Here is a 25,153-nt window from a genome sequence, read left to right as displayed (position 1 = left end):
TCATGTTGCGGTTGTACGTTCTGGCCATTTTAACTTTGTGTTTCAAACGGATAGATTATGACAGATGCCTGAACGCAAAAATCATTAAAATTTTATGTCCACATAAAAATCTCACAACTTAATCAATCGTGTTAATTTAAAGCAGATATTTCGAAGTTTTTATCACACGTGTCCCACTTCCTCGTGATGAAACTGACATTTTGCCCAATCCTCACGCCGACCAAGCTATAATTAGTGGTAAAACAAAACAGAATTCCATGCAAACGAGCTGCTTATAGAAATCATGATCGCGAGCTAGAATTTATTAGCCATAAAAGGCGAATAGATACAACGGCCGGGATGCGAGTGGCGGCGCGCGGTCCTCTCGGGCCACGGAAAAATGAACAATTTTTATTAATTTATCGTTTTATGGGTGGGCCGAGGGGCGCGATCGAATAAAATGAAACGATCAAAGTGAAAACGGGCAGCTATCCACGAGGCGACACACACACTCCCAAAGGAATAATAAAGTCACTCCTCGCACACACATATACAGAGAATCAGGCTGGTCGGTTGGCTCGCTTACTCGCTCGCTCGCACAGGTTGAAAATCTCAAGGCCTCACATGCTAAAAGCAAAGCAAGCATTGACCGAGCTCAAGGTAAACTCACTTCTGCCTGCACACGAAGCCGAGCAGCCGACGGGAAGGCGAAAGAATCGCGCAAAAGCCACCGCCGACTCGGACAGACAACGTAACAATTAATTCGAAACGGTAATAATAATAACGAGTACGCACTCTAATAATTGCTTTGGTCACGATTCGCAGACGGGCCGCACCACCCGCTCCAGCCACCGGGAAGCGCGTGACCCACAATCCAAGTGGCCGACAAAACGGACTTTTGTCATGCAGATTCGGACAAGGATGTTGACAATCGTGCCATTCAGCTGGCTGAAAACGAGAGTTTGTCAATGAGTGTTTGTTTTGATGGTGTCCCGCCTCGGCGACGAGCGGATATTGCGAAACAAAGGTGTGTCGTCGTCGTCATAGCATGCAAATTTGTCTTGAACGGAACCATTTCTTTGTCAACAAGGCGCCTGTGTTCGTCGAGTCAACGCTGAAATTTCTTTTATTATCCTCAGATTACGAATCAAATCAATAGCGTTATATAATTCCTGTCTAATCTTGCTTCCTTCTAAAGCTGAAAGGACCTTGAGCAAATTGGACCTTCTAATAATTTGCATTCAACTCTTTAGACGAGAAAATATTTAATTTCAAGAATAAAGCGTATTTAATTTTTTTAAATAATTTGCAACTGTTGTGACGATCCTCCCCCTTAGACCTTTAAAAGCCCTAATTTTTAAATTAGCCAGCTTATTTATTTTAACAAGCTCCTCTCAGTCCAGTGGCTTAAAAAGGTGTCGCCTGCAGCTTGAGAACATCTACATTTAGAAAAAAAACAACTTGGAAGGTTGATAAAAGTCGTCAACTTGCTATAGTGTCGCGGCAGGAGCAGCGTACAAAGTTGAAGCAATTACGGACGCACTCAAAGAGTAATGTCCACTTCCTGAGAAAAGCAAGCAGAGGGCAGAAATGAGAGAAAAACAAGCAGCACGCACCTGCGTCCCTCTGATAACAAATCACGCCTGGTGCCACGTAATCGCGGAGAGGCGTAAAAACTGAACTCACTTGTGAAGGTTAAAAATGAAGTTGTTATAATTTTCTCTTGACAAGCGCAGTCATAAATTTGCATCGCAAAATAGCTGCTATTGCTATAAATCATAAAAATCTGGCCCACGATCCAAATGATGCAAAATAAGGCATCGAAAAACTAGACTGATATTTGAACTTAATCTTGAAATAGAAGCAGTGATAGTTTTGTTAATACTGTGCTTCAATTCTCTACCAAGACAATAGAACCAGCTTGTTCGTGATTTGAAAGAACTTCCAGAGATGAAAAATGCAGTGAAATAAATAATGGCTTTTTAGCTTGGATTCATCTGTTTTGGGTTCTTGCAACACTTAATTTCTGTGTAGACACAAGACTGTTTTTGATATGTGAAACCTGTGATAATTAACCAAGCGATTACCGGCTGCTAATTTGTTTGAATTGGCTGGACTTGTTTTGTTCAACAACAAACATTATTTTCTTAAAATAAGCCATACGTTAAAAAGAAACGATTAACTTGATTTGATTTTCGGTTTGGCTGCACATATAAAAAGAGAAGAAATTACTAATTAGAGCACAGATTGAGTTGTTCTGCTGATTTTGTGACAAATAAGGGGAAACCTTGCATCGATTGTAAAAAACCGTTTCTGATCAATCTGGTCAAGTTGGTTTTCTTTAGGATCGAGCATTATTCGCTCTTACCGCGCGACACAGAGCAACGAAATGAATTTATCTCTGGTGTCATCGGCGAGCCGAGCCCAATGTTGTCGGGGTTTTGCGCGAATTCCTCTGGTTGCGGCGGCGGCTGCTGCCAGGTGGCGCTCGTTAGCCGATGGTTGCGATGAATCGGCGGTCATCCGCACGGCCAGCTATGCGGGAAGGAAAGAAATTATTCGGCTAGCCAGCTGCTGGTGCACGTGTGAAATGCTGCCCCAAGGTCAGCACCTTTTAAAACACGCCTCGATCGAAAGGCTTATTCCGTGATGCACTTCTCAAATGGGAAACATGCGTGCGCGGACGGTCTGGCGCGCTTGCTCCTTGCTCTGATAATTTGGGCATTTGTATGTTCGAGGCGGCGCCTGCGGCCGTCGTTCTTGGCGCAATTCGCATTCCATCTCCTGTTTGGTTTGGCTGGCATCGTGATTGAACTCCGGCCAGGATTCGTGGAATTTCTCTTTGACACTTTTCCGAAAGAGTGTGAAAGATTGTAAACAAAAGAAACGGCAGGTACGTTTATGGAGACCTGAGAGAATATCTACGCAGCCTCTCTATTTCGTAGAAAACTCCTCCGATCGCTTTATTATACCTTACTTCATTCTTCAGCTTTGAAAAGTCGTTCACTATTAATAGCCTCATGTAGCGACGTGAGCCAAAAAGGTCTAGTTTGTTGACAAAGACCTTCTAGATACGCTGCCATAAACTGAATAGAACGCACTCCATCAAATGCCCTAAAAGAAGGCACAGAAACAAAAGGAATTCCTTGGCAAATATTTACTCTGAAGGTGGCCTTCCTTTTCCCCTCGCCGCCCCCATTCGAATTCCATATTTTACCAGAGGTCCATTCATCCTATTCATCCCCCCGCGCTTTGGTAATCTTGCCGCCGTGCAGCACGCTCTACTTCGCACGGGAAACAAAGGGGAAAAATAATTTATGATGGTGAGACAGGAGTAACTTTCTCGGCGGTAGGCGCTCAGCCTGACATTTTTTTTATAATGAATCCCAGGCACCTGCTTGCCATGCAAACCTGAAGTGTCAGGAGCAACCTGAAGCACTCTCCAGACCATACTGGTCGGACCCTCATAATATGGATTTTTCAGTATTAGAAAGAACGAGGTAGCCGATTGTAGACATTTATCTTGGCAGCAGCGCCCTTTCTTTTCTTAATGATGTGTTTAATGCGGGATGAATAGCTTAGGTTTTTTTTTATGGAAGACGTGGAAAACTGGGCTTACGATTATGAAAATCGACAGGAAATAAAATTATTGTTTGTTGACCGTTTCATCAATGACTATGAAACCATTAAAAATTTTCAAAAATTCAACTTTGAATTTTTCCCGGTCCCACACATTTTTAATCGACATTTGTTTTCAATTCTAGCGGTCAAATTTCATAAATTGTTTTGCAGAATTTTCCCGGAAATACCAGTGGTGGAAAAACTGTTCAAAGTTCAAATCCTGAAGGTATGGTAAAATTGAAAAATGAAGTGTATCTTCTTTCAATAATGCTAATCGGTAGTCCGATCGAATACCATAAATCAACAAACGCGTACTATTAGAGACAAGAAATAATGTAATTCGAAGAGAAGTAGAGGCACGCGCTTCTTGCGATGTAAAAAACGTGCCCTGCGGCGAGACACAAAAAACAGCTCCGATAAGAGAATATTAAAGTGGCAAAATGGCGAAAAATAAAGAAAAACGAGCGTCCAGCAGTTCAATTTGCATACCCTAGTGCACAATAGCACTCACTGACCAGCTGAAGGAGATTCACCTGTGTGCATGTCGTGTCACCGCAGAGGAACCCTTGCAGGGTCAGCCCGACCTGCAGGGACAGGTGCTATTGTCTGTGTGAGTCAGTCGCACCTGCGGTGCATTAAAACGGTTGGAGGTTCAATTACGACGATGGGGCCAGGAAATCAGCAGGTGCCGTCCATCCACATTAATATAATCTAGCGTCCAGCTTCAAGGCACGCACACGCTGACGAAAAATCCGCGGACTCGACTCACAAAAGGGTTGCCAATTTTAGGCAGAACAACATTTCATAAAAATCTGCCAAATTTTCATGCTCAGCTTAAATGAATTTTAAAAGAGAACTGTCCTGTTGTGCATTGTCATTTAGAAAAGAATCAGGTTTTTTATTTTACCTTATTCCTACAATTAACATTTAAATTTCAGTCCACATGCATAAAATACGAATTTTTATCAGGTTATTAATTATGTCCAGTTTTTTTGCTTTTACGGTTAACTTTTAAAAAACTACAAAGCCCGAAACTAACCCATTTCAGTTTTTTCTAGCACGTCAAATATAATCCACCAATCGATTTGTCTCATTGAACGGTGTCTACAATCTACAAACCAAATTTCAGCTAAATATAGCTAAAACTGCATTTTAAATCAAGTTTTAAAAATTTTGGCTGTTACATTCTTAAATTCTCCAAGTATCACTAAAATCATCGAATAAAAAAATTCCACCCCTGTTAAAAAGTTTCCTTATAAGCATAGCTTTTGGATTTATGTAGAAAAATAATCAACAGATATGAACACTCCAAAAATGTTTTGTAACGGAATCAGACATGACGGTGTAAGATTGGCAACCCAACTCATAGCGAAAGCTAATTATTAAGAGTCTGGTGTGCTGCTGGCCGCTTGAATAACCTGAACTATGCGGAATTTTCTCTGTGATGCTGCTGGTGCCTTTATAGCTCGCACAAGCAGCCGGAGGAGCACAGAGAATTAATCAAAATTTGCACTCGTAATTTTTGGCAGCTGCTCCACCTGCTCGCTCCTAATTGTTTTATAAGTTTGTCAAAATGCTTGGAGATGAAAAGTATTTTTTCTGACTTGTATGTGTAATGTGTTTTTCTTTTTGGATTTCAAGGAAACACGCTCACTTGTGCATTAATAAAATAATTAAAACAACGGTTCGAGTAGACTGCTCTTTATTATTATCATTACTGCCGAGTTACAGCCATAAATTACGGCGTGATGAATAAATTAAACAAAACTTTATTACGCCACACGTCGTTTCAATATATAAATAAGTGAGTATCGCCAGCACACAATATAATTTCCCGTGTGCGGTTTCACGATCCGCTCGCACTACCCGCTAATAAATCAGGCAAATATTGACGTTCAGATTACGACAGCGAGCGCGCTCACTCATTCTCTCTTATACTCGCACAAAGCGAGATAAATCAGTGCTGTTTCATTTTTTACGTTTCGCTTCTTTTTCTCTCTCCTGATTGCGCCGGAGGGAAGTGCAATTAATAAATGGCCATTACATCCATCTCTATGATCGTAATTCACGCGCGCATTGAAAGTGAGAATGAGCAGCGAACGCGGACGGATTGCTGACCGTGACTGCAATTAGGTCGATTGGCTTCGAGAGAGAGAGAATAAGTGAATTAAGCGGCCGGCGCCGCGTCCGTGACACACGCGCGCGCACCGCAGTGCTAATCGCGTTGAAATTCGTGCACCCATTGCCTTTCATGAGTGTTGGCGATCCGCTGCCGTCCGAGGAAGACAGGAAACGGATAAAATGTGCACCGGAAACGCATGAACGAGACGCTGTAGGAGACAGGTGGAGCGATTCGGAAGTGGCACCAGGGACATCTTTATTTTGATTCGTTTATGGATTGTAAATTTTTATCACGTTTGTTTTGGTCGATATTTTTGGGAATTAATTTCCATATTTATTTTCATACGTGCTCTTGAAATTTGATTGCAGAATTTTTGAGGCGAAGAATGAGAGAAAAAACTGCAAAATGACGATTTAGTTTTTTTAGTTTTCTTGGAACAGAATATCTAGTCGCTACTAAAACAGGTTTACTTAATATTCATGATAATTTTAAAAGGATGAAGTTAAAGAAATTAGCCTAAATAGATTTTGTGTTTTCTTCGTGAAATTCTAAGGCGAATGAGAAAAAGCAGAGACAAATTGAAGGGTACAATAATATTATAATTTCGTGATGTTAGGTTCTATCTACAATCTACAGAAATGTTTTTAATAAAAATCTCCTTCGACCATTTCTTTTCCTTCAATCCCTTTTCTTTTTCTTGTACTCATTTTCATTTGATTGATTTCAACAGATTAGACAGTGATAACTTATTTTAATTTTCACAATTGAACAACAGTCATGGCGTGTTTTTGCTAAACGTAGAGCCGAGGATAATATTCAAGCACCCACTCTGATTACTGCAATTATTGCATCGTAAATCTTCCCTTGTAGAAATGCTACATTGGTGAGAAAGGACGACAGCCAATTTTTATGCCACCGGACACTACTCCCAAGGTTCAAACGAAGCTACGGCAAAAGAACGTGTGTACTGTGACTTGGCAGTATTCTGTTCAACTCCAAATAAAGTGGAAAGCAATTAAATCCAGAATCGGGAAAACCTTGCAAGATGCAGACCGTGACCGATTGCAAGCGCGAAGGGAAACCCGAGCCGCGAAGTTTGACGAAAATGAGAGCCTACGTCCAGCTTTTTAAAACAATAATTCCTTTGTGCGAAGCCATCTCATCCCGCACAGACGAATTTTTACGGGAGCTCGCTCGTTGAATGGGGCAGACGGAAGGCTATCAGGTGTCCGGCATCTAGCTGTGAATGACACCGCGGCCGAGCTGGAGGTGCATGCGGCACTCTAAGATAAAGTGCGAATGTAATGTGTATGCACGGGTGCGGGAGCGTGTGCAGCGACTGCAGGAAAACGATGGGACGTGATTGAATTACGATTCGCACGCTTGCCTTTTCTTTTTCTCTTCTTCAGCTTTGACACGTCCGGGCGGGAATGAAATAAAAACACACACAGCGCAGAGGTGGGTGTCATTGTGCTGTGAAACTGGAGCACGCCTCTTGCCTCTGCAAGCTGCAATCTCGAAGCAAAGTTCAACCTGCACTGCAAATTTTTGAAAAATCGTTTCTACCTTTATCTTGAGTCTTTTCTTAAAATTAGGAGAAAATTATTAAATACGCCCAAATTGCCGTTTAAATTTTCAGGAAAATAGGTTCAAGTGTATCAAGCGGTGAACACTGACTCTCTATTGAAAGATATGATTTATTTCTTCAGGATAAAAATTCACCTCATAGTGCAATAGGAATCGAAATCAAGTCAAACATATGGATACGCTGTTTAATATTTTGATAAAACCTTAAACTAATGCTCGGTCCAATTGTGACTGTTAACTGAATTGTCGCCAGAATGCAAACAACAGATTAAATGGACCACTTGATAGAGCAAAAAATGCAAAATATTTGAAATTGGTGTCCTGTAATGATTCACTGTCGTGATTGCCGCGCTTTTCTGCCCGACATTGGGGGTAAAACATGAGCTTTCGGCTGAAAGTGGATACTCCCCCCGGATTTTGTATCTCGTGTTAAATTTTAAACCAGTCTCATCAATTCAGCAAGGCTTAATTATTCTTTTTCCGTGTTCCAGTGAGGCAGATTACACCAAAGGAATATTCCAAAGTATCGGCTTTAAAGAGTTCCACCCTTATTTGATCATGGACGAGGCGCAGAGAGAAACTGAAGAGAGCAAGAAGCTGTTGGAGAAGTGCATTGCCGAGATGAAAATGGCAACCAGGAGGTATGCCCGCAGGCAGGTCAAGTGGGTCAATGCCAGGTTCCTCAGCAACATCAACAGAGCGGTAAACAAACTAACACTGATTAGGAAAACTACAGTATGACCACTTATATTTTGAGACTCTTCCATGTTTTATTTAAAATGGCTGCTTAACAAAAACTACTTAAGTTAGGCGGACGTCATTTACATCACAGCTTTATTACACGTTTGGTTACACATTTATTCGATATGGGCTCCATTTTTCTCAATCACGGCCTCCAGACGGGGTCGGACTCGGCTGAAAACCCTTTGAAGGTACTCTTCATCCATTGCACGCCATTCCTTCTTGATGGAAGTCTTCAGGGCTTCAATATTGGGGTGAGGCTTCTTGTAAGCATCCGCCTGGACTTTTGCCCAAACACTAAAGTCGAGGGGGTTCAGATCTGGTGAGCTAGCAGGCCACATCGTCTTGGACCAGAAGCCCGGCAGGTGCTGGTTTAGCCAATCTTGAGTCTTCTTGGACGTATGGGCCGGCGCACCATCTTGTTGGAATGTGATTTTTGTGTCCGACCCATATGTTGACTTCACCCAAGGCAGAACTTGCTTTTTCAAAATGTCTAAGTAGACCTCAGAGTTCACTTTAAGCCCTTGTTTTATGAACACTGGATTCATCTTCTTGCCATCAGATGCGACAAGTCCAAAGACCATAACACCAGCAGGATGATTAGTTTTGAACGAAAATCGGATATTTTCTGGTACCTCAGATGCAGGTGACTTGCTCAGATACCTGTCAGTTCGGCTATTGGAAACTGCATCGACAGTGAACATCTTTTCATCTGAGTACAAAATAACACGGCGTTTCGTGCCTTTCTTCAAATCGGATAGCAGCTTCCTACTTCTTTCCACTCTCGCTTCCTTCTGTTTGGTCGTAATCAAATGTCTCTTGGTCCTGGCCCTCGACACGTACTTCAGATCATTTTTCACTAATTTTCGGACCGTTTCGCGGCCCGCTGCGTACGAGCGTGCGATTTTTCTAATGGAAATCAGCGGATTTCGTTTAATCTTCATGCGAATGGCCCTCATCAATGCTGGAGTGCGGACGGGCGTTGATTTTGCATTTCGGGGCTTCCTTGGGGTCGGGGCAGTATCACCAATAGCTTTGATGCGGAAGACGGTTGCCCTGGAGCATTTGGTGAGGGCCATAATGTCCCGAATCGAGCGTTGGGCGCGGAGCAGCGAAAGGATTTTCTGCTTGTCGTGCATGTTGCATACCTACTAAGGGTCTGAGGTGATTTTCGCGCCATTATAGTAAAATAGCATAAAGTGGGGAGTTGAATGATACAAATTTGGCGCGAAACGCATAAATAGTTCAAAAGTTATGCGCATGCAAAGTTAGTCTCAAAATATAAGTGGTCATACTGTACACGAAAAGCCTCAAATCTTTCACTTGAATCCAAATGGTATATAATTTTTAGTAAATATGCACCATATTATGTTTCTGGAACATTTTGAAAATTAATTATGGGATTGAATTTTTGGTCCAACATTTCTGAAAATCGAGATACTTGACATTTTTTTCTGCTAAATTATTAAAGCGACTGCAGTAAAGATGATAAAATGAAGCCAAAATTCATATTATAACTACAAATAATGATTTATATATAGACTAAAGATATGACTGGTTTGCAAAATTTTAAGATGTAGAATAAGAAAATAAATCCTTATTCAATCTAAAGATATTTACTTCCCTATTCAACACGCCTTGAAATGAAAATATGATACATTTCAAACATAGTTCTAACTCAATTTTTTTCCAGACACCAAAACTCGTGCCGTTGACCCTGAAAAACGCTGCAAACTGGGACACAGAGATCCTGGAGCCGGCGGTGGCGATGGTGCAGAAGCTGCTGGATGGTGAGACAACCGTGGCCACTCCTTCGGAGCAGTTGTCTGAGGAACAAATTGTGCGGCAGCGGAAGAAAAGCGAGCCGTGCAGAGAGTTCTGCGAGATTTGCCAAAGACTCTTTGTACTGCGCGACCAGTGGGAGGACCACCTAAAGTCCAACAAGCACAAGAGGAGACGTGAGGGACTAAAGAAGCACGAGGCCAACTGCAAGAAGCAAAAGCTGGCAGAAGCAGAAAGTGCTTAGCAACTCAACTTGATCTGATTTGTCTAATAGGGAGATCCGACTGCTAATAAATTAAAATTAGAATAATAAGAAAGAATATTCTGTGTATTCTTCAAGTATTCATATCTTAGTTTGTGTTTTTTTTCAAAACAATACAGCTTGTAACTTTTTAAAAAATCATTTCACTTGAATCAAGTGCAGCTTTTTTGATAAACAGCAAGCTGGTGTTGAATTTGGCTTGGTTGATCTTGGTTTTCGTCAGTTGGTAGAATTTCTGGGCCCAGCATGCCTCGATGATAAATGATCACTGGTGCGATGTGTCATGTGTTTATAGCCATGCGCGCGTGTGGTGGTGTGATGAGTTTTGTCCAGGAGACGAGGGCTGCAACTTCCATGATATTTACCCAAACTCTCTCCTTCTGTATGTCTTGGCGAGCAACTTTTTACTGATTAAATTACTAAAAAAATTTAAGAATTATTGGGGTTGGATGTTCTTTTTTTTTTTTGTTAATGAATCGCGACTTGAAATAAAGAAATACTCCGATAGCGAAATGTTAATGTCGATGAAAATATAATGCTAAATGTGATATAATCTAACTTAATAAAGAAACGTAAGCTAAGTTCTGGTGAATGAATATCCAGCTTAAAAGTATCTAAAGTTAAGAAGGAAACGATTTGCACATTGTTTTCTTTGATTGCCTAATCTGAACAAAACAAAGTTAACCATGTGTATACGTTTGACGGTTGACTCATTTGTTGCCTTGAAGAAGAAGTTAAAAAAAATGCTAATATCTAATTTTTTTGGACAACAAGTTAGGAAGTGAATGGAATTCTCCGTCGTTAAAGTTAAGAAATATACCGAACATAATAGTATAACACTCGCGTCCGTTGCACTATGAGTAAATATCATTGTTTTTTTTGTTTTAGCACTGCACAACTTTACATACTGTTTGTCGTCTTTTTCGGAAACGTTTTTGTCTATGTCTTGGAAGTGTTCGTTTTTCCTTTGTTGCACGTTGCACATTTTCGTTTTGGTATGGATTAACACATTTGCTTGCCGACGGTATGGGGCTGCTAGGTTCACTCGAATGTCTGCTGCAGGTGATGGATTGGGTCGCATTGTTGTGGAATGTGGGAGTCACAATAGTCTTTGGCTGGAATAAGGCTCCTTGATGTTCCAGGGGTCATCTGTTTCAGGTACCACTTCAATGGTCAGGTCCCGCCTTGTTTTAGGAGTTACTCTTTCTTGACTGTGTGTTTGGTTGATGTGCCCGTGGGTTGAGTATAGGTGCAGTGGAAGGTATTTACAGGAAATGGCACTAAATTTACGTTACTTGCTCATTCTGTGAACTTAAAAAAACTTGATAGTGGTGCCTTAACTATTCAAATTTTCAATTTCATCGTGTGAAAAAGATGTAAAAAATTTATGACATAAACAAATTTGAAAATAAAACAAAGGGAAAAAATATTTACTCGTACTAAATTTGAAAGGCGGCGAGAAAAAAGATAAACTTAGAACATAATTGTTGTATAAAAATAGTGTTTATAAAATTATGTTGTATGCAAATTAAAAATAATTGTCTTGAAAATGAATTATTTTTATAGAATGGTTCAACGATATACTCTTTTTTTCTCACTAAGCGTATACTGCTGTATCTAATGTCCATAAACTTTGTAACTTAATGTGAGCCGCCATATAGTTTCTGATTATAATATAATCGGAAATGTGGAAAATTACGTTAATTTACTACTAAATCCGTTAATTCAATTCTTTCTCTATTATTTCTTGTTTTGCTGCTTTTTGCAAGATAAGTCAAATTTGCTCTAGATTAGGCGTATGAATTAGGAGAAATGTTGTGTAAGCCATGAAAGTGTGTGTTTCTTGTGGAGTTCGTCAATTTTCACAATAGAAATCTATAAATTATTATTTTTTCTAAATTTATTAAAAATTGCCTTAATATTTTGTTTTGTTGGATGATATAAAGTGATTTTGTTGGCAAGCTTTTTTTCTTATATATAAAAGTGAAGTGTGGTTGTTCTCTGACATCCGTAAAATAAAAAAAAATACGGAAATTTATTTGAGAAATTAGTGGCGATTTTATTTATTACTGCTCACGAGTGTATGAATTTAATTTAATATTAAATTTGTCGCTTTTCTCAGTAACTCATTTTTAGCGTTGTTGTGTTCTATGTATATGTATTTCTAGTAGAACTGTGTTGTATGTTATTGTGATACCTGGATAAATGTTTGATGGAAGAGTTATACTGTAAGTGTTTATTTAAAAGCCAAAGGATTCTAGAGGTAGGTGTCACCGTTGTTATTAGCGTTTTTACTTACAATTTAATTCTTAGTTTAAAATCGAAAGAATTATATTTTTGTGCGAAAAAGGTGCAAAAGAAAAGGATTTGCTATATATGCTTGGTTTCTAATTTTCTCATTTTTGGATGACGTTTATTTTGTTTGGTATGAAATTGGTGTTGAATCCGTGCATCGTTTCGTTGGAATTGTTGAGGTCTTAATTGAATATGGATGTGCTGCCCAGTGGGAAAATAATGTTATGCTTTAAATTTTTTTGTTAATGAAAATGCAAACAAAAGTGTTTCCAATTAAAAGTACTGATTGTCATTTTAAGTGTTTTCATGCCAAACAGCTTTGATAAACTTTATTTAATAATTTTGCCATAATATTAATATATTCATTCCATTTATTTAGCTTAATTTTTAAATTAAAATATATTTAATTTTTTTTTGCTATGTCCGAGGACCGGGAAGGGCGCGCACTGCACTAGCACGTATGCTGAATCCCCCGGGTCCCAATAACACCGCGAACGGATAGCATGGGCGCACCAGGCCGCACAGGGACCCAGTCCACTCAAGGGCCACTACTTGCCTCCGCACCGAGGACTGCATTGAAACGCTAGATATTTGTCCCGTGAAGCCAAATCACGCATGCTGGAAAGGTGCAAACCAGCAAGTAGCGAGTCGGCGCCAGTGCGCCTCCCCGCCCGTTGAGCAATTTGAGCATTTCGAGTCACTAAACTAACCATTTTTTGCCATCTCTGACATTGGGTAGCCAGTATTAGATCTCCAAAACTGCTCAAATACCTCCCATGGCATTGACACTCCTGAGAATGCCTGAACAATGCGAGCCAAGTGAGCCAACGGGCTGGTTTGTTGGCTTTTAAAACAGTAATTAGTTTTTTTTTAAATTGAATCAAATATTCCCAATATTTTAAACTCTCAATTACAATCCTTTCAATTCCAAGCTGTCGATTTACATTTTCTTAAATGGTTTCCAAGAAAATGTTGGAAAAAATTGAAAAAAAATATTTTGTTAGCTTAACTGGATTTTCTGGATAAACTAACCGTTCTGAATTTTATTGGAAAAACTAGTAGATACATGAATAGGACTGTAAATCCTTAAAAGTGATAAAAAACTCTTTTATTCGCGTTGATATACGAAAAGCGTGGAAATTTAAGAAAAAAAACTTTTGTAACTCAATTTCCATATTAGCTCCTGGCTTGTACAGCGGAAACTAGTCGAGCAATTTCAGCAGAAGTAAGGTGTCAGGGTTTTACCTGACGATATTACGATCGCATTAAAAAATTTTGCGCACCGATATGTATTGACGTGAACTTTCGGGCGCCCACAGGGGGGGGGCGGATTATGGCACCGTTTTTTAGCTCGACCTTGAAACACTACAATGCTTGCCTTATGCCCAGCGTTGCCATTTTTTCTCAAGGTTGCGTTGCCGTGATCCGCCCCGGGGAGAGCGGAGGGAGAAACTCAGGTATCAATAAAGGCAACGACCTGCTCGCACCCACACATTCGCTCTCCTGACGGCACGCGAGCAAAAGGGTAACTCTCTCACTCCCCCGCTCGTCCCTCTGGGTAGCCACACTGTACTGTCGCCGCTATCAACAATAAACTGGTATGATATCGTAAATGTAAATAAGGGACTTGATGAGTTTTTGAACGATTTGAAAAATTGGCACAATGATTTCAAGCACTCAAATTACGTAGAAAACCCGAGAAAACGTAGCAAACCGCGAGATCCCTCCTCTCTCTCAGATGGCGATCAATCTAACTCTAACGACAACTCCGAGACAGATTACAACTGTAGAGTCAGCCGAGACCGAAAGAAAAAATCAAAAACACAAAAGGAGGTAAATAAGGTTGAACTAATTTTACTCCTCCTCAAACAGTTGCAACAAAAAGAGAAGCAAGCGCGCACTCTTCAAGTGGCACCATGCTCTGCACAGATCACATACGCGCTAATATCCCCTCACAAATTATGCACTCATACCAACACACACAAAAAAGAATCTCTATCTGAGACACTTATGGTATCTCTAACTGAGACACTTTGAAAAGTGTTTCAAACTGAGATACTTTTCGGTGGGAGTGTCTCTGTTTGAAACACTTTCCGAGAAAGTGTCTCTGTTTGAAACACTTTCTGAAAAAGTGTCTCTAATTGAAACACTTTTCGAAGAAGTGTCTCAGTTTGAAACGCTTGTACTTAATAGCTGTCTTATGATGGTTGGGAAGTCTTGCAGACTTGGTCGTGGACATTGGACAGCTGCTGGGCAATGAGGACAATGATGACCAACTTTTGACTGCGTTGAGATATCACTTTGGAATTTTCTCTGCCCAGCCTAGTTTTTGACCCTGAACAAGATTCAATTTACAAAACATTCCCAGGTCGAAGGTCAAGGTCACCTTTTTCAACCTTTTTTCGAAAATTCAAAATTAAGTGATGATAGCCCCTTTTGTAAATAGGACCACCACAACCTGAGATTCGGGTGCACAAAGTTTTTTTTATCGAGACCGATGCAATAAAATGCTTGATGAGCACCAAATCTCGAATTCTACACTCTCGGAAGTGATTAAATTACACTTTTCCGCTCAAAAATGAATACAAAAATAAAATGCAATAAAATGCTCGATGAGCACCAAATCTCGAATTGTGCACTAAAAATATCGTCGCAAATTATAAAATAAATAAACAGCACACCACTCAACTTGCCTTGACATCCCTTTCGGGATTAAAGGTTGCAATCCCATTCAACACCTAATACACACCACATCCCAAGCGCGCTTATTTTTGTATTCATTTTTGAGCGGAAAAGTGTAATTTAATCACTTCCGAGAGTGTAGAATTCGAGATTTGGTGCTCATCAAGCATTTTATTGCATCGGTCTCGATAAAAAAAACTTTGTGCACCCGAATCTCAGGTTGTGGTGGTCCTATTTACAAAAAATAAGTACCGTTTGAGTCGATTTAAAGTAAACTAAGTAACTGAATTGGTTTGAAGAAGACAATTACTCGTCAACGTCATGCTAAGGTGTTGAAGCGGACGAAAAAATGCTAAATTTCCCGTTATTGAGGGGGTTAAAAGGGGGTAGGGGGTTGGTGGGTGTCATACCCCTTTAATGCACTTGGGGATGTTAAGACGAGTCTAACGGTATGCGGTTTTTCAAAATCAGATGGCTAGAAGTCGAGATTTGGTCGACCATCCAGAATTTTTATTGCATCGCGTTTAGAATAAAAATCTTTGTGCACCCGAATCTCGGATTTTAGAAGTCCTATTAACAAAAATTAAGTACCTTTTGACTCGTCTTGAAGTGAACTAAGTAACTGAATTGGTTTGAAGAAGACAATTACTCATCAACGTCGTGCTAAGGTGTTGAAACCAACGAAAAAAATGCTAAATTAACGTTATTGAGGGGGTTAAAAGGGGGTTGGGGGTTGGTGGGTCTTGTACCCCTTTAGTGCACTTAGGGACGTCGAGAGGAGTCTAACGGTATTTGGGTTTTGAAATTCGGATGACTAGAAGTCGAGATTTGGTCAATCATCGTTCTTTACCAACCTCGAAAAACAAAAGGGTTTTCGGGGTTTTCGAAGTTTTCATTTTTTTTTTTAACGCCATTCCAAATTTAACGTTTTTAGCTTCATTTTTTGTGCTCTACAAAATGGCTACGAAAAAAATAAAAAATTTCAATATATTCATTTTTAAATTTGAGTTTAAAATCAAAAAATTAATTTTTATGACCTTGACCTTTGCCTACCACTTTGAGGTCACCATAAAAGTTGTTTGCCTTGTTGAGACGAGTTAAACAATTTTTTAATTTTTGTTCTAGGACCACCCTGAGCAAAGCTATGAACTCAAAATTCCGAGGTTTCGACCTTTGAACGCCCGCTAAACCCGAAAAAATTGGAAAGTCGGAGTTTTCTGAACTGTTTTGTCGGTCAAGGTGTACGGGAAAATATTTTATTTTCTTCAAAATCCATCGACCCCTGGACAACGACTTGGTGCTTTGACACTTGACAGATTCTTATTCAGCCCCGTCAAGAGCAAACATGATTTCATTAATTTTTTACCTGTCCAATAAATAAAAACTGGGATTTCGTTCTAAAATAAATATTATATTTTGCTAAAAATTCAAAAAATAAAAATCAATCTTTTATAATTGAAATGGTTAGTTACGTTAATTATATGAAATTAAAATAAAAAAATTAAATAAATTAAAATTAAAGTGAAAAATTGAAAAATTGAAATAACAAAATTAAACTATTCGGCATAATTTAATAGGTTTAATAAATCGGATGCACTACTTAAAAGTGCATTGCATTTGGCGCTATTGACAACCAAAACTAGTTGAAAAATTTGTCAACTAATGCCATTGGCCAATTAAAATGAACTACCGACCAATCAGCTTATTTGTATATATTATTGTTTTTGCAAACACATGCAGACCTGAGCTGAAAGTTAAAACCAGGGCTTTAGGACTTGTTCTTAAGTATATATTTACTGATTTTCTTTTAAAAATGAAACAGGATACAGTGTGGAAGTGTACATTTGAGGTTCGTACAAGATCACAAATACGGACTATGCACTAAAGTCCCGAAATTGTGCCAAGAAGCGGCGAGGGACAGCGAGGAAACAGCCTGGGGTGTCAAAGGTGTGTTTTTCGCACCGCGCAGCAGTGACAAAGCGGTGTGTTGAGATTTTCTCACTGCAGCGCAGTGAGATTTTCTCAACCCTGACTTGCAGTGTAAGAACATTCTTAGATTAACCTAAAAGAGTAATCCTATGTAAAGATTTGTAACGCAAAATATTAATCCTGGATCAATCCAAAGATTAATCTAAGAGAATATCCTTAGAATGTTCTAGGATCATTCTTTAGAGCTTTTTGAAACAAACCCCGACAGAATAATCCTGGAACATTCTAAGGATATTCTCATAAATTAATCTACAAATTAATCCAGGATTAAGAAAACGCGTTACAAAAATTCAAATAATATTAATTTTTTAGATTAATCCTGGGCGAAGTCGGTATATTCTTAGAATATTCTCAGGCGATATTTTTTTATGCGGGATAATTACTCTTCGCGCACGCACGGCCTTATAACATCTCAGCCGGCAACTGCAGGCAGCATTCCACCAAACTCGATTTTTCCCCCGAACGCACACTCGACTCAGACGCGAAAGGTGCTCTATTACGTGCCGGTTTATCCACCCAAATCAGCAACAAACTGAACAAACCGAGAACAGGAGAATCAAAAAGGGGAAACGTTAATCACGCAAAATCATGGCCTCGCCAGGGAATGCACTCATGTAAATAATGTAAATTCAATTTCTCAATTTTCTCCAGCTCAGTATTTCCATTGGTTATATTCTGCAGACGAAACCCAAGAGTCAGTAGCGAGTTTGAACGAACAAAAGAGAGAAATTCCGCACACAATCGGAGCTGTAGCTCAAAGTGAACTAAAATCGGAGAAAAGAGCTTCAGAAAATGCATGCACATTAGCGGAAACCAAAAATACCGGAAAAACTGGACCAGTAGAGCCACTACAATCACCTCAGGTGAAAAATGAGAGTAGAAGATTTCAAGCAAAGAAAAAGAAAAATCCAAAGAAGATCAATTCACAAAGGAAAATCGAGAGTAGAAAATTAGAAAATGCGCAAAAGGCTAAAATTCAAATTGCAAAACACGCCGCTATGGAAGATGACGTGGTTGTAAATATGTTCGAACCACAAGAAAAAGAGTTAATCAGTGCAGCGGAACATGGCATCGGATTGCCAGGAAAATGTGTAGTAGATACTATAGCGGCAGCAAAAATAAAAAAAACTTGAATGAGCGCGAGAAGCACGTTGACAACGGGGATAAGATCTTTCACAGTGACAAAAGTGCAGAAACAGTAGAAAAAATTGAAATTCCTTTGAAACTAAAACCTATCACCGAGAACAGAGTAGACTTTTTACAAAAACTTCAGAATTTTAGTAGCAAGTGGTCCACAAAGCGTAAAAACGAACAAGAGGACACGAAAGGGTCAAAATACCGAAAAACGAGGTATTGGCGAACAAGCCAAAGAACGATTGAGATTTGAAGATTGTGTAAAAAAAATTTCCTGTAAAGATTTTAGCATTTAGATTTGTAAAATATACATTCAGTAATTTGAGCGACAAACACCTTTTTTCGAGCAAGCCGTTCGCACGACGCAAGCCGGCAAGCACATTTTTCTTAGAGGTTAATGTTTTTACAAGGGGCCCATTCCCCGATTTCTCTTTAACATTTAGAAAGACTGCATCAAGCTCACACGTGCACTTTATGAGTACCTTAATATTATATTCTTCTTAAAATCACGGACATTCTTTCGTTCGGGGACACGTTTTTACCTAGAAAAGTATATCACGCTCCTATTCTTAATTTACAAAAGAATCCTTTTCTGCAAAGACCTCACATATTTTTTTTGTAAACAGAAAGAAATTCGTTTCACTTATACCTAATTTTAAGCCCAAAGAAACATTTTACACGTCCTGTCGTCTTTCACTTCACAAAGACTTTACTGCGAAAAGCAGTTGTAGCGACGACAAAGAGCATAAAGACACCATTCTTGTTTCCCCAAAGCAGCTATATAACGATATTTCAACATAAATTGGAAGCTTATATTTTTTGAAAGTGCCTTGACAAGAACATTTTTTTCAAACACGCATTTCCCACGTTTAATCCAAAATAGGACAAAGATAACTCATAACGGAACTTACCTAGCCAAAAGAAAAAATCGCAGGAACGCAGCATAAATTCTTAATAAAGCGGATATAGCTTTCCCGTAATTCAAAAACCAAGAGGGAGTTTTAATTGTATATATTTTTCACAACCTCCCTGTTAAGGAAGAAGGATAAAATAAAATTTTCATTTCAGCTTGCTGCCACGCGTGTGCAGCCGAGTTGGCAATAATTGTGACTGATTGTTGGTATTATTATTTAGCCGAGTTGAATAATAGTCCAGTGAGCCCCAGTTAAAGAATATATAATTTTATTAGAAAACATAATTAGAGAAAAAGAGAGTAATTATTGACGCAGATATGGTAATATTAAGAGATTTTTTTAGCATGGCATGGCAAAGCGACAGACAGAGCACATAGAGATAGAGAAAACGGCGGCAACTTTATAACGCTAATTGTAAGTTACACACGTCTTATTCTAATATGAAATGGCACATAAAGTTATTTATCTAATAGAAAACAAAAGTAACACAAAACTCATTTTTCATGATTAAAAGATAATATTCATTTAAATTCATGTCCGTTTACGAGTAATTATCGTTTATCACAATATATAAGATTTGATTATGGTTTAAATATATAATAGACCTTAACTTGAATGATACTAATAATACTTTATAGAATTTACAGAAGCCCGACGATGTTTCCAGTAATATTATATTGACTACTACACACTTTGTTTCACATCAAGAAAAAAGCAGACGATGGTTCACGGTAGAAAGTATATCAATTTTGACAAATTTGTGTCTCCCACAGAGAAAAGCAAACAACCTCGCTTTTAATCACCTTTCTGTCTTGTCTAAGGGATGAGGATAATTTATTTGAAAAAAATAGTTGGAATTGGAATTGTATTTATTTAAGTGGTTAAAACTTCAAACTTCAAAAGACCCATTATCCTGTCATCCTGTCACTCAATTTCCTGCTCCAGCTTATCCCTCGCTTTCCAACACATACCTGCGCAACAGGTGTTCTCTCAGTATAGAATATTTTTCATCCCAAGGTCTAAAGCTGTTTTGTTGCTGGACAGCTTTTGTGTCTTTTTTCATAGAAACAGCGTCCACCCTGCACTACTTTTCCCTCTGGAAGCACTCAAAGGGGGGGGGGGGGCTCTAAGAAAGGTTTTATTTTTTCTTTTATTTTACTAGGTGGGGCAGGTCATCCTGTTTAAACATGTAGTTTTCGTATCCATGGATGATTTTTTCTGAGATGGTCAGGCTATGATATATATTGCGGATCAACCGAATAAGGTGCCAAAAATTGAATTACAGGAATAACACAGTATGAGCCTTTTCTAAATCAACCGCAGAAGTGATATTTTTTCAATTCAGTTAAGGAAACTTTAGAGATGTGACATGTATGAGTCGACACTGGATTATCTAAATAATGGTCTGCAATGTTCAAACCGATCAGCAAGTTTTTCCGCCGAAATAAATCGCTAAATCTCTGAAATTTAAAATCTAAATACACATGCTGGCAATTTTTATGTGTTCTCTATGCACACAGAATTGATAATTGATGCCAACTTCAGTCAACTTGCGGCATTGATACTCGCGGAAGACAGCGAATAAATAAAAATTCTCATACTGTGAGTGATCTAAAGGAACTCTTTGTGAGTCATAGGTGCTTCCGCTTCCAGCTGCGACCACCAGGGGATGTTAAAATAAGAGAGATTTACTTTGGTGACAGATAGGGTCCGAAATAAGCAGCTCACTTTGTACCTAAGTTGCTACATTTTATTTAAATGCAGCAACATTTTAATAACCTTAAGAGCATTAAAATACCAGCAGGTAAAAAATTAAACAGTGTGTGTAGCCTTAGCTTTAAGCTGCTTAAATATCAATGAAAATTACTATCTGTCTTTATGATTTATCAATTATTTTTGAAGAAATAAAGTTACAGATATTGGCCTCAAAGCAACAACCTAATATGCACTTTTTATATCAATTTTGGTAAAGGGGAAAGTAAAACAATTGAATCGCTTAAAACTTAACGTAATGTATTTGTTGGAAATCTACATAATCACTCAATAAAGTCTAGCCGCTCATAATTATCCTTTCCATGCACCCTGTTGGACCATTCGACCTCTTGCCTTGCTGGCAATGGAGCTCGGTGGTTGTACTCAAACAAGCCTTCACACTTCTGGCATGTCTCCCAGTAAAGCGAGGCCATGTCCGAGAATTGCTGCAAACTCAGCTGAAACGGTCGCATCTGGGGAACCACGCCAGACTTCTGCAGCAGCTCAGCAGGAATTTGATCTCTCATGGCTTCGGGAAAGAGACGCCTAAAACAGGACAGATTGAGTGTTAAAATTTGATTATTTAATTCAAGTAAAAAGGATTTAGTACATTTTTTCAAAGAGCAATTGGTTTGGCTGAGTTTGCAAATAAAAATATCATGTCTGTATTGGAGAGGAGCTATTTAAACCAAGTTAACAAAAATTGCTGGTTTAAATGCAGAGACTTCTTTGATGTATGAGCAAAGAAGGATTTTACATAGGGGCGGACAGTTGATAAATAAATTTTGCTTTCTTCAATTGACTATGAGAAGAATAAAATAGAGAAAATTAATTTTCTTACAATAATTGGTATGTGGGAATATTACGAGAAATCTGCCCCAGAATATTTTACACTGATGGACATTTTTTATTTTGCAGTGTTGTATTTTTTTAAACCAATCAAAGGTGAAACATCAATGAAGTGCTCAGATGTTAAAGACTTTTTCCTGAAGCTTTCAGGTCAAGCTTCGTTATTGTATCACATTTTAAGTAGCAATTTAAGTGTCAGAAGAAATGAAACGCAGCTCAAGTGTGAAGCAAACTGTTTTATCAATGTTTCTTCAGAAAAGGGCCTGCTCTACTAGTTTCAGCCACTGGTTGCATGACTGAGTTTCCTGATAATTCAATGAACAGAGAGCCCATGAATTAGGGCTGCAACTAGTAGCTGAAACTAGTACAGCAGGACATTTCTGTAGGAATATGGAAAAATAAACAAATCGCTACACACCGAGTAAGCTGCATTTAATTCCTCTAACAATTATGCCAACCTTGCATGTTTCTGTCTTCAGTGGAATCTACCAAGAGTATTATTTGAAGTTGAGAGTGTCTCTCTTTAAAATTTAATCATTTTTCATTTCAAGTCATAAAGAGAATACAATTATAAAAAAACGAATAGTCAACTTGAATTAAACGTTTTCAGCAGGTTTTGGATTTTATCGAAAATTAAAAATCTCAAGTCAGGAAATTATCATACTTTTCTCACTGTTCTGCCCCAGAAAAAAACAGCTGTGGAAAGATCGGTAATTGTGCAAACCATGATATAAAGTGATGACTTACTGTATTTTAATTGTCAGCATAATATAAATAATCTTGATCAGAATTTAAACCAGAATTCCTATTTTCATTGTAAGAATAAATTTAAAACCTCATGAGGGAATAACAAAAAGCAAACTGTCAGATTAAGAAGCAATTAAATGGCCTATATTTAGTTTATTCCATTATCAGGGCCAAAATTTCAGCTAAATAATTATTTCATAGAAAATTAAGTTTCTCCTAATAGCAAACGATTCCCACAACCTCCTGGTCTTAAATTTCACAACAAGCCAAACTTTCCACACTGTCATACTCAATTAATGTGAGGGGAAAATGAGAATAAATTATTTCAAATTTAGTAAAAAATGCTGTAAATGCAATAAAATTATAAATAATTAGACGTACATGAATGGCGTGATGCAGTACTTTTGCCTCATTGAAAACACAGTTCTGGTAACTTTCTCAAAGACCTTGAATGGCACCAACACAGCAGGAATAGCTTTGGGAACCATGTGTACAACCCCCACGTCAACGTCAGGCTTGGGGACGAAACTCGACCCTACAAAGATGCCATGAATTTCTTTTTTAACTGAAAAATTGTGTAAATTATACCTTTAATGATGAACTTGAGGTCAACATCGCACCAAGCTTGAGACATCAAGGACAACCTGCACCTTTGGTTTCCCTTCTCCTTTGCTACAATCCTTTCTGCCACTTCTTTTTGGAAGGTTAAGGTCAAAGGCACTCTTCCATAGCTCCACGCGTTTTTCCTGTAGGCAAAAATGTCATGAAGAAGCAGCCTAGAAAAGTTTTCAAACTTGTACCTTTCACTTATGTCCTGCAGCCATCGGATAATGAGGGGAGTCGAGACGCTGAAGGGAAGGTTGCCAATGATGCTGATTGGAGGCGGCCGGTCGGCCCAATCTTGTCTGCGCAGTTCTTCCGGGAACATGGTGCTCATGTTGAAGCTGAGCACGTCACCTAAGTGGATGTCCACCCGGTTGTCATACGAATCAGACAAAATCTAGAAAATGAACAGAATGAAGAATTGAATTAAGTATGGAGGATTTTTAAATTTTTACATGGAAAATGTGGAAACCCTTAACTGACTAATTTAAAAAGAAGTTGACTTTTTTAACTTGCATGGTTTATTTGCATCATCAGAGAGGTGTGAGAATTGTCAACATCAGTTTAATCAGCGAAGAAATAAACAAGTTTGATTTATTTGAAAATTAACTTGATTTAAACATTCTTTGCATAATATATTGAATATAATATATTGGCCGAAGAAGATGAAAATAAACCAATGAGGATGGTAAATTAGTTATATCCAAGTAAACCCAATAATAAAACCATTTTGATGAAAAATGCTACTGCATTTTTTACAAATAAAAATATAAATAATTATGCTCCTATTGAATTTATTTGTCTGGATATTGCAATGTTTGGGGCAAAATAGCCCTGCAGAACCATAATAAAGAACATTTTAAACTAAAAGATAACTTTAACTAAAGAGAAATTAAATTATACCTAGATATGGCAGTTTTGGCTTTATAGCCAGCTTGGGCATGAAAAATCAAGATTATCAACCTTACATTATATTTTGGCACTTAAAAAGAATATTGTTTGGTGATTTCTCATTTAAAGGGCACACACTATAAATATTCCTCATCAAATTTCATCTTATATTACTTGCAAACATTACATAACAGTGTTATATCATAGCAAGTTTTTTTTAAAAAAGCATGAATTATACAATTTGTATCATTTTACTTCTCAACTACAGCTAAAATGTTACTATGTCAATTTGCATACCTGCAGAGTAGGCAAAAATCTCTTGTCTTTCTCAATTACGATGAGCCTTTCAACGCCAGCATTAATGATGGATCTGGTTATTGGTCCAGGTCCAGGGCCAACCTCGCAGACGTAAGAGCCGCGAAGTCTCTTTCCACCCGCAGCCCTGACAAATCTCTCAGTGATCCTGGGGTCCAACAGAAAGTTCTGCGAAAGCTGTTTCCTGGCTCTGAGACCGAACAAATTAATCAGTTCCCGGACAGTGGGGAGTGGAGGCAGCCGGTAAGCCACCTCACGAAGCGGCTGCATTTTTGTGAGGTTTATTGTGCTGAATTCTGACGGGCGGGCTCGTTGAAGTCGTCCAGGAAGCGCTCTTGCTGGACAGCGATCATCGAGTACGCGTAAATGCCGAAAACAGCGCCGCCGAGGATTCCGGCAGTCCAGAGGTTCCTCACGCGAAGTCTGCGCAGTTTTTCCGCTCGCTCACGGTTCTGTTGCTCAAATAGTTTAATGAACTGCAGCTGCGAATCACTTGGCTTGTCCTTGCTGAAGTCTACTTTTGGCATGACATCATTAGAGCCCATAATGTGAGTTTTCTGAAAGAAGGAATACCATTTTTAAAACACATGCGACTTGGTTTCTGTAGATCCTGTAAGAAAAGGGAACGTCGCGTATGATAGATAGTTTCATATTATGTAATAGTAAAAGATTTAAAGAGTGAAGTGAACAGCGGATCATTGATTAATATATCTGTTGCGAAATAAATATCATACACACCTTTCAAAAATACTGGGAAATGCCGGAATCAGCCAAAATTTACAGAAGAACCAGCATCTTATGAAATTTTCTCGACTGTGATGAGTTCTGTCTGTAAGCTGTAAGACTTAGACGTGATTGGTCAGCATGATTCCAACTTGACCAATCCGA

At 38.7% G+C, this 25,153-nt stretch overlaps 3 protein-coding genes across 4 annotated transcripts in view; 1 reads left to right on the top strand and 2 right to left on the bottom strand.

Moving 5' to 3' along the window:
* The window catches only part of LOC135945287 (tRNA dimethylallyltransferase), a 117,178-nt gene extending 104,497 nt beyond the window's left edge, over positions 1-12,681 (top strand). For both annotated transcript variants that reach the window (XM_065492879.1, XM_065492878.1), the window contains 2 exons: positions 7,801-8,011; positions 9,744-12,681. In XM_065492879.1, coding sequence (XP_065348951.1) covers positions 7,801-8,011; positions 9,744-10,076 — 544 coding nt within the window. In that variant the 3' untranslated portion in view covers positions 10,077-12,681. The remainder of the gene's footprint in view (positions 1-7,800; positions 8,012-9,743) is intronic.
* Positions 12,682-21,100: 8,419 nt separating this feature from the next.
* mtTFB1 (mitochondrial transcription factor B1) lies at positions 21,101-24,535 on the bottom strand. The gene is made up of 5 exons (XM_065494226.1): positions 24,248-24,535; positions 23,257-23,456; positions 23,045-23,202; positions 22,838-22,991; positions 21,101-21,406 (listed from the first exon to the last, which is right to left on the bottom strand). The coding sequence occupies exons 1-5, from the start codon at positions 24,533-24,535 to the stop codon at positions 21,145-21,147; spliced, it is 1,062 nt and encodes a 353-aa protein (XP_065350298.1). The 3' UTR covers positions 21,101-21,144.
* An 11-nt stretch (positions 24,536-24,546) lies between these two features.
* Ccdc56 (Coiled-coil domain containing 56) lies at positions 24,547-25,149 on the bottom strand. Its single transcript, XM_065494228.1, has 2 exons — positions 25,004-25,149; positions 24,547-24,822 (listed from the first exon to the last, which is right to left on the bottom strand). The coding sequence occupies exon 2, from the start codon at positions 24,808-24,810 to the stop codon at positions 24,547-24,549; it is 264 nt and encodes an 87-aa protein (XP_065350300.1). The 5' UTR covers positions 24,811-24,822; positions 25,004-25,149.
* Positions 25,150-25,153: the final 4 nt, after the last annotated feature.

This window comes from Cloeon dipterum, chromosome X (assembly GCF_949628265.1).
Source record: "Cloeon dipterum chromosome X, ieCloDipt1.1, whole genome shotgun sequence".
Taxonomy (NCBI): Eukaryota; Metazoa; Arthropoda; class Insecta; order Ephemeroptera; family Baetidae; genus Cloeon; species Cloeon dipterum.
Note: the sequence above shows the minus strand (reverse complement) of the source record. Positions and strands in the feature narration are given on the sequence as shown.

Coding starts and splice junctions, on each gene's coding strand:
- Ccdc56 (XM_065494228.1), bottom strand. CDS start 24,810: ATGGGCTCTAATGATGTCATGCCAAAAGTAGACTTCAGCAAGGACAAG.
- mtTFB1 (XM_065494226.1), bottom strand. CDS start 24,535: ATGCAGCCGCTTCGTGAGGTGGCTTACCGGCTGCCTCCACTCCCCACT. Junction 23,203..23,256: donor CTGCAGGACATAAGTGAAAG/GTACAAGTTTGA, acceptor TTTTGCCTACAG/GAAAAACGCGTGGAGCTATG. Junction 22,992..23,044: donor CCTCAAGTTCATCATTAAAG/GTATAATTTACA, acceptor GCATCTTTGTAG/GGTCGAGTTTCGTCCCCAAG.